At 31.6% G+C, this 10427-nt stretch overlaps 1 protein-coding gene across 1 annotated transcript; it reads left to right on the forward strand.

The window, feature by feature from the left end:
- The first annotated feature begins 1418 nt into the window (after positions 1-1418).
- On the forward strand, positions 1419-4621 carry IDD2 (indeterminate(ID)-domain 2). Its single transcript, XM_085739231.1, has 4 exons — positions 1419-1762; positions 1853-2249; positions 2369-2595; positions 3178-4621. Exons 1-4 carry the CDS (start codon positions 1636-1638, stop codon positions 3990-3992), a joined length of 1566 nt encoding a protein of 521 aa, XP_085595357.1. The 5' UTR covers positions 1419-1635; the 3' UTR covers positions 3993-4621.
- Positions 4622-10427: the final 5806 nt, after the last annotated feature.

Raw genomic sequence — 10427 nt, forward strand, 5'->3', positions numbered from 1 at the left:
ACTGTTTAAGCATCTAAAAATAGTAACTTTTGTATTGAAAATTATACGGTTATAACTTCAACAAGTGCTTGACTTATATTTTCAAGGCATAATTTCTTTGTATGTGTTCCTTAAACAATGTCCTTAGGGCACTTGTTAACAAGACCATTAACGATTAACAAATTTATACAAATCTTCTAAAAACAAATTTTTACAAAATCAATATTTGTTTTGGAATAAACCGAAAATGGACGAAAGGAGTACACAAAATCCAAGAGCGTGTATAATGGTGGTGTGTGTCTGTCTGTCTTTGTCGGTTTCTACAGAATACGGATTCAAACCAATGCAAAGACTCACCGCGCTAAACGACAAATTTGTGATTATTAATCACTCGTCCTTCACTTCACTGTGTCATTTGCCTCCACATACAAGTGGAAGATACAAACTTGGACACGAAACACCCTTCTATTCTAGTTTCCCTAGACCCAGTCATACAACACAAATAAATAATCCCTAAAATAACCTTAATTAGTTAACCTCACTTAACCATTTCATTAGTAAAATAACCTTAATTAATTAACCTCACTTAACCATTTCATTAGTAATGAGGAATATTACTGCCAATAAAGATTTACCACAAGATTATGATTTAACTTTCGCCTTCAATGTGATGATCTTTTGATGAATAATTGTAAATATCTTTTGATGAGTATAAATATCTTTGTCAATATTAATTGGGTCTCGAAGTTTGTTTGACTCTGATAAGTTTCCGAAGTCCAATTCACATATACTTTTGTCTGTTTTACTAATCAAACTCACCTCCTCAATCTTAGTGTCTCTTAACTATCTAATTAGTCAACAATATTTATTTTATATCCAAAAAAAGATATAAAATACGACATCAACTTTTGTGATCGATTAATCTAAGATTAGTCTGATCGTCATTAACAGAAAATCTATTTAACGGCGGAACAAACTCTATATAAATTAACCCACATAAATTGACATAAGAAGATATTTTTCATTGATAAGTAACATTACAAGAATTTAAATCTAAAATCAAGAGAAATATAATTCAAGGTCTCAAATCCACACTACTATATTAATCCATGTGAGATACAAAAGTTACTTACCCACCCGTTACGGTTAATTTAAAGAATGTGAAGGGCGTGGTATGAACTCTAAAGAGAGTTATGTGTATAAAGGTATTATTTGTCAACGGGTTTTTGGATTCCAAAGATTAGAGTTTCTTTTAGTTAAAGATATAGAGAGAGAGAGAGAAGAGCATTATTGGACTTGTGGTAGTTGGTGTGGGTAAATGAGCAAACCAAAGTAACATAAAATAAAAAAATAAAAACAAAAAATAAATGAAAAAGAATAAAACCTTGGTTAGCAGGTTGACCGGTGGATATAGATAAAGATAAAGAGAAAAACAAAACAAAACCAAACAAAACAAGAAAGAGCTTAGAAGCCAAAAAAATACACAAACCCTAGCAAACAAAAAAAAAAAAAAAAAACAAAAATACGAAAAAAGTTTCTTACTGATTTTTGAATGCATCTAAGCTTTTTCCTTGTTTGTACAAAGATTATTATTCAAGTTTTATAGCTATAGTTTATAGCTTAGGTTAGTTCAATATTCATATCAAATATTTCCCAATGGTTGATTTAGACAATGTTTCCACAGCTTCAGGTGAAGCTAGCATCTCTTCCTCTGGTAATAACAATATTCAATCACCAATTCCAAAACCCACCAAGAAAAAAAGAAATCTCCCAGGAATGCCAGGTACAAATTAATAAATATTTTCATTTTTTTTCTTTCTTTATTAATTAATATTATTATTTTTTGTAATTTTTTTTGATGATTTTTTTGAAGATCCAGAAGCAGAGGTGATTGCTCTGTCACCAACAACGTTGTTAGCTACAAACAGATTTGTGTGTGAAATATGTAACAAAGGGTTTCAAAGAGATCAGAATCTTCAACTACATAGAAGAGGACATAATCTACCATGGAAACTGAGACAAAGATCAAGTAAAGAAATTAGGAAAAGGGTTTATGTTTGTCCTGAACCAACTTGTGTTCATCATGATCCTTCTAGAGCTTTAGGTGATTTAACTGGGATAAAAAAGCACTTTTGTAGAAAACATGGTGAGAAAAAGTGGAAATGTGAGAAATGTTCCAAGAAATATGCTGTTCAATCTGATTGGAAAGCTCACTCTAAAGTTTGTGGTTCTAGAGAGTATAAATGTGATTGTGGAACCGTTTTTTCCAGGTTCTTTTTTATTAAATTTTTATTTTTGGAATCTGATTATTGATTTTTATATGTTTATGAAAAATGGGTTTTGTTTTGTTTCTGAAAAAAATTGTTTTTTTATGTGTTTGATTTTGAAGGAGGGATAGTTTTATCACACATAGAGCTTTTTGTGATGCGTTGGCAGAGGAGAATGCAAAATCTCAGAATCAAGCTGTTGTGAAAGCTAATTCAGAATCTGATTCAAAGGTTTTGACCGGTGATTCGAAGCCGGTGTCGATGCCGGCGGTGATTACTACTACTGCTGCTGCTACTACTCCTCAGTCAAATAGTGGTGTGTCCTCTGCTTTGGAGACTCAGAAGCTAGGTAGATATTTATTTATTTTATGAAACATGAAAAAAAGTGCAATTTTTGTTTACTGGGTTGTTTTGTTTTGTTTTTTTGTCATGTTTGATGTGGTTAAAATTTGATACTAACAAATTCAAAATTTTGTTTTTGGTGTTATTGTTTGTTTATGTGGTCTTGGTGTTTAGTATTTTTTTGTCTGGTAATGTATTTTGTTGTGACTTGTTTTTGTGAGAAACAGGATCAAGTGATCTGAGATTCGGGGCATGCTAATTAAGTAATGAAAATAAATCCCTTAAAAAGGTGTTTTTTGTAATTGTTTGATCTAAATTATGCATTGGTTGTCAAGGATCTCAAAAGCTAAAAAAGAGAAGATTTGTTTTTAAGAGTGGAAAAACTGTTGTTTTTCTTCATTACTTTACTTCTGAACTTTAATGTAACATAAAAGAAAGGAACCAACTTTACTTGTCTATGTGTTATGAGTGGTTGCTTTTGTTCTTTCTTTTCCCTATTAGTTGATGATTATAATTTAAAATAATTAATGATGTTGTTCTGTTCCTGCTTTGCTTTGCTTTTCCTTATTCTATATTTTGATTTTTGCAGATTTGCCAGAAAATCCACCCCAAATCATAGAGGAACCACAAGTTGTTGTTACTACTACTGCTAGTGCTTTAAATGCAAGTTGTAGCAGCAGTACTAGCTCAACAAGCAACGGCTGTGCTACTACCAGCACTGGCGTGTTTGCGAGCTTGTTTGCTTCATCAACAGCTTCAGCTTCTGCGAGTCTCCAACCTCAGGCACCGGCGTTCAGCGACCTAATTAGGTCCATGGGATGTACAGATCCTCGTCCTTCAGATTTCTCAGCTCCTCCATCGTCCGAGGCGATCTCTCTTTGCCTCTCGACCAATCATGGATCATCAATTTTCGGAACAGGAGGGCAGGAGTGTCGCCAATACGTGCCAACACATCAGCCGCCTGCGATGTCTGCCACTGCATTACTTCAAAAAGCAGCTCAAATGGGCGCCGCTGCAACAAACGCCTCTCTGCTTCGTGGGCTTGGAATTGTGTCGTCTTCTGCTTCTACTTCATCTGGTCAACAAGATAGCCTGCATTGGGGTCTCGGACAAATGGAAACAGAGGGTTCTAGTTTAGTTTCAGCAGGACTCGGACTAGGTCTTCCTTGTGACGGCGATTCTGGACTAAAGGAATTGATGTTAGGGACTCCGTCAATGTTTGGTCCTAAGCAGACAACTCTTGATTTCCTAGGATTGGGGATGGCTGCTGGTGGTAGTGCCGGTGGAGGCTTGTCTGCACTTATCACATCAATTGGCGGTGGCAGTGGTCTGGATGTTACCGCAGCAGCCGCATCCTTCGGTAATGGAGAGTTCTCTGGCAAAGATATTGGAAGAAGTTCATGATAGATATTTTGGTTGCAATAACAACTACTAGTGTTATTATCAGGGCAACTTTTTAGGTTGTAAAGTAAAACATTTGTTGTCTATGAATGGATATTTTGAAGTTGCAATTGACATGGGATTATCAACAAGATTAAGATTTACTACCAATATGCAATATGCAACTATGGATCAATGCAACAGGTAATGTGCAAATGGGGTCTTGCACCTTATAATGCCAGAAGAAAGACCATATTTAAGGAAAGGAAAATGTGACCTTAACAAGGTACAATGTGCTTGTTTTGGACAACACAGGCTGTGAGAAATTAAGGGTATATGCATATGGTTGTCTTAAGATTTAGGGACAGTGGAGCATTTGACGATCATGGTCTTGTTTTTGGTTTATGGACAGTTTTGATCAAATCATGTATTCCTCAGATGGATGATTTGGTCCGTAGCTGTAGGTATAAATTAGGATGCTAGTAGTAGTAGTTTTATTTGGTTGTTGGAGTTATTGTCACATTTGTGGATTTCCACGTTTGTCCATTGTTTGGCACTTAATGCGTGATTGAATTTTAGTAAGTAATTAATGTTCTTAGTAAATGTCATAAATTGTAATTATTCTATATTCTTTCAAGTTAGAAAATTCCCAACCTATTCCCTCTTTAGGTAGCTTTATTTAGTAGCCAAGTTGCATTAGCAACCCAACCCATTTTTTTGATAAGTAGTAAACTTTTGAACCACTGAATAATTGTTATTTAAAGGACATTTGAATAATTGTTATTTAAAGGACATTTGAGCTATTTTTTTGGTTTTAGACATTTATTTGGGTTTCTTTTATTTACAAGTATTTCCATTTATTTGGGCTGGTAAAAAAAAGGGTTTACATGAGTTTTTTTTTTTTTTTTTTGTGGGTACAAGCATTAGTGCCTTTTATTTTATATACAAATATAAATGAGAATGTAGTGTAAAAGCATCCCTATTTTATTATATATGTATAAATGGCACTTTAATATTTAGTAAATGATTTAAAAATCTCAGTGATGTGCAAGAATAGTATTAATGGCTCAGTGATGTGCAAGAATAGTATTAATGGGATGCACATACAGTACATATTTTGCTTTATGTGGCTACATTAAGTGACTTAATGTTGCTATTTGAAAAATTATAATTACTTGCTAGCATAATTGACTGGCACAACTCACAACTCACTATTGCCTACATTTTTATTGGCTTTTCATGTTTTCCCCAGTAGAAGTAATTTGTACGAGTTTGATAGTACTAAATATGAATATCTCTTTAAGTTGGGATTCGAATCTCAATTTGCTATGTTTTGGAAGTCTAACCCTTTCGTTAGAACCAACTTTTGCATTTTACTATTGTTTATGTCTCTATTTAGTTTACATTGAATTCTATATACGAGTAACTTCATTTGGTAAAAACTTTTAGGTTTTCTTCCTTGACTCATCTTGTGCTGGAAGGCCTATATGGTGGTAATATATTTCATTTTAGTCTCTTCAAAAAAAAACTTCATTTGGTAAATATTGATGATAATTTAACCATTATTAGGTAGAAAAATGCTAAAATGCATGACACGTTTGTAGCATCATAAGGCATGGTGTCGCTATAGCCACACCAATTATTTTTTACTAAACTTGTTTTTACATATAAAAGATGTGTATTAGAATGAGTGAATAATGAGCATTTTTTTCATAGCATTAGAAAGAATAAAATGTCAGAGGAGGCCAATGGTTTATTTTGTTTCAAATAACAATTGTTATTGTTACAAATGGATACGTGCTAATAAAACCAGCTCAAATAAAACCAATGAAACAATTATTTTTGGATGAAATCGGGCATACTCTCTCTGGTCACTGTTATAAATAAAAGAAAATAATTTTCAAGTTCATTGAATAACTGATATATTCAATCTATAATATAGAACATATACGTCCATGATTTTGACCATTATTATATGGGTCTTGCTAACTAGTGCCCTAAAAGCAATGGTTAAGGAATCTTCAAATAGAAATTTTGTCTTGGAAATATAAGATGTTACTTTTGATCAAGTAATGATTACATAACTTTTTTATAAAAACTTACTTGTTTTGGATGTTTAACCAATACCCTTGGGGCACTGGTTATCATTCTCCTTATTATATTTAGGGTTAATTATGTTTTAGGTCCCTATAAATAGGCGTGTTTCCAACATTAGTCCCTACTTAAATTTTATTAAATTTTTGGTCCCCAACGTTTTTTTCCGTTAGCAAAATAGGTCCTCGCTGTTAATTGTTGCTGATTGAGCAAACGGTGAAGCACACGTGGATGCCACATCTGACCTTTTTTTGTTGGGTTAAATATGTTTTTAGTCCCTATAAAATCGAGGCATTTTAAGTTTAGTCCTTACTTAATTTTAATAGTTGTTTTAGTCCTTACAAAAATACTGTGCATTCAATATTAGTCCCTGCTCAATTCTAATTTGTTTAATTTATGCTTAAACTCTTAAGTTTTTTAACAATTTTTTCTAAACGTGTTAAGAACATTACTAGAAGTTCCTCAGCAAAAAATTATCGCAAAATTTGATTTATAAGTCCAGATTTTATTACTTTTATCTTTAACTTTTATCGTTTTCAAAAATTCATATTTAATTCGTTTCAGGTTAAAAAATTCTAAATTTAAGTAATTGAACCTTTCATAGTGTTCTAAACTTGTCTCAAAAAAATCGTTCAAAAATTTAAGAGTTTAAGGATAATTAAACAAACTTTGTTTTAGCAGGGACTAAAATTAGAAGTATTTTTTTTTTTTTTGTAGGGACTAAAAAACCTATTAAATTTAAGTAAGGACTAAACTATAACTTGAAAAGGTATTTATAAGTAGGGTCATGTTAACTTGTGCCCTTAGGGCACAAGATAAAGAATCTAAAAGTAGAAATATTCCCTCAAATTTTGTGCATTCTATTTATTATAAATTCAAAAATTAAATTGAATGCACACATTCCAACAAAAAGTTACTATGTTGGGTACCTTATCTTGTGTCCTAAGGGCACAAGTTAACATTTCCCTTATAAGTAGGAGGCATCCCTCACAATACAATCTGGTTTTGTAGAATTGAATTAAGCATTACTCTTTGATTGATCTGTAGGCATCATGTATACTGCCACTAGTTTTGCATGAAATGGGAGCATATGGGTTGGTTTGAATTAATATGGAATTATTTTCCCACGCTCATTTAATATTTTGCCCATGTTTAATGATATTAGGTCTATTCAAATAATCTATGCCGCTTCAACATCTTTTGGTCAACGTATTTTTAAAAAAAAGAATACCTTATTCTTCGGTATCTCATATGGGTTTCATAATTCTAGGAATTGGTTCTGTAAGTGATACTGGGCTCAACGGGGCCGTTTTACAAATAATATCTCATGGATTTATTGGCACTGCCCTTTTTTTCTTGGCAGGAACTAGTTATGATGGACTACGTCTTCTTTATCTTGACGAAATGGGCGGAATGACTATCCCAATGCCAAAAATATTCACGATTTTCGCTATCTTATTGATGACTTCTCTTGCATTGTCGAGCATGAGTGATTTTGTTGCCGAATTGATAGTTTTTTTTTGGAATAATTACTAGTCAAAAATATCTTTTCATGATGAAAATACTATCATAACTAGTTTTAGTAGGTTTTTTAGTCCCTACAAAAAAAAAATTACTTCTAATTTTAGTCTCTGCTAAAACAAAGTTTGTTTAATTATATTTAAAGTCTTAAATTTTTGAACGATTTTTTTGAGACAAGTTTAGAACACTATGAAAGGTTCAATTATTAAAATTTAGAATTTTTTAACATGAAACAAATTAAATATGAATTTTTGAAAACGATAAAAGTTAAAGATAAAAGTAATAAAATCTGGATATATAAATCAAATTTTGCGATAATTTTTTGCGGAGGAACTTTTAGTAATGTTCTTAACACGTCTACAAAAAATTGTTAAAAAACTTAAGAGTTTAAGCATAAATTAATCAAATTTGAATTGAGCAGGGACTAATACTGAGTGCATAGTATTTTTGTAAGGACTAAAACAATATTAAAATTAAGTAAGGACTAAACTTAAAATGCCTCAATTTTATAGGGACTAAAAACATATTTAATCCAACAAAAAAGTCAAATGTGGCATCCACGTGTGCTTCACCGTTTGCTCAATCAGCAACAATTAACAGCGAGGACCTATTTTGCTAACGGAAAAAAACGTTGGGGACCAAAAATTTAATAAAATTTAAGTAGGGACTAATGTTGGAAACACGCCTATTTATAGGGACCTAAAACATAATTAACCCTTGTATTTAAGGAATGAAGAACCTTTTTTGTTTGATAACAAAAATATAAGATGAAAGGATCGTGCCCCCATTTCAATGAATTAAGTAACATCTATTTTGTTTAGATACACTATTGATACAATCTTTTGGATATGTTATGGATCTTTTACAGAATTGCCAAATCTTATGGATATTTTTAAAATTTCTAACGTTGATGTTACTATCATGGATTTTTTAAAACATTGATATTTTTTTAATTTCTTTGGATATGTTGATGATCTTTTTAGAATTCTCAACGACTAAATTGAATCTCACAGTTTTCTTAAAAATGGGTCATCACTCTATAATTTAAAATTAAATGTTAACAATTTTTTGGGTTATCTAGACGAAGTGGAAAACATCACTTAAAACTCATATAATCAGGTCTTGGGTATGAACCGGAGCGAAGGTATTCATCCTAGTAAAATCATCACTTGTCAGTTGAGTTAAGCCTTTGTGACTTTTGTGTTAGAGAAATGATAGTGTTCTTACCCTCTGTATTGTCTTAGTTTTCATGTCACTATCTAATTTTCTTTGGATCTGGATTTTCTGTTGTAAAAAAAGCATGCAGTTTCACGCTTTAGCCAATCTCGACCATTGATTTTAGATCTAACGGTTCAGATTTTAAAATCACTTTTACATAGTAAAACGATCTTAGCCGCCGAGTAGAGATTGAGCGGCCAAGATTTTTTACACCGTCCTGTTGTGACAACACCAAATCTTGTTCTCATTTCTTTGTATATCTTTGGTTGTCTTATAAGTTGTTAAAAAAGAGTTTTTTTTTTTTACAAATACATCTTTGTGTAATAGGGTTCAAAATGTTAACATTATTTGACAATACTCTAAGAATTTGAACCTGAAAGTATACTTCCAAAGTGATCTTGTAGCCAGGGGAGAATGTAGCTTGGTCGCTCCAGGGATTCATAGACAAATTTCTAATTGATGTGAGGTGATATTTCCACTGCCTTTTCCAATATATCAAACAATACCGTTGAATATATACATAGCACATATTGCTATTATAAATTTAGTTTCAATCACTATTGTGCATTTCTTCAAATTACACTCTTCTTATAATACTAATATTAATTAAAATGACTCTCGTTCATAGGATGATTTTTTTTTTTTTTTTGAAAGATTCATAGGATGAGATTTAAAACTATCATTTTGACCATGAGAAATTATATAATTGAATGCACGAAGAATGATTAAAATTATTATATTTCTTTGCTTCTCTTGTGCTTTACTTTATATATATTAACGATATTTCATCACTTTAAATTGGTGGATTACATTAGATACAAATTCAACATCATTAAAAATGAAAAAAGAAGAAGAAGATGAATTTGCGAACAAATCACAACATATAAGTAAGTAGTATAAAGCGACAAAATGCCTATAAATAATGTGATAAAATTAAAGTGATTGTAGTACATTGTCTTCGGATATGCAAAGTATACGACCTAATAATTGGTTGAATTAGTTATTTATCAAAGTTGATCTATTAATCAGAACTAAACGAACATCACAACAAAGCGAAAAATCAAATCAACATCACATAAATATGAAAAATCAAACAATGTCACACTCAAGTAACAAGATCAAGAACGAAAACTCAATCTGAAAATCGCTTATTTACGGCAAGAGAAAAAAAATAATGCACAACAGTATTTAAAACTTCCAATGATTCAAGACTAGCATTTATTTTCAAGTTTTTCTTGTAATAACTTTGTCCCTGTTTGCTTAAAAAAAAAAAAAACTTTGTCCCTGTGATCTCCCATATCTAAATACCCAATTGACTACCTTATGCTTTTAGTTTTGATGGATGGCTAAAGCTGAGTCCATTAATTGTTGTTGATATTTAGCAACACTGCTATTGGAACAGCATAGAAAAAAAAAAATGGAAAGTTCTCTATTTCTTTTGCTAATAATTGCAATGTTCTTTTAGATTAATAGGAGAAGAGATAATCGTATACTATGACAAAAATCACCGTCTCGAATTCTTTTTAGTATACCTCATGTTCAAGTTCAACCCAATATCTAATTGTATACTACTGTTGTAAATTTAGGCATAAAATTATATCTGTAAATAATAATTAATATATTAAT

Source organism: Medicago sativa, chromosome 8, assembly GCF_051527215.1.
Source record: "Medicago sativa cultivar Bolivia chromosome 8, Bolivia_mono, whole genome shotgun sequence".
NCBI lineage: Eukaryota > Viridiplantae > Streptophyta > Magnoliopsida > Fabales > Fabaceae > Medicago > Medicago sativa.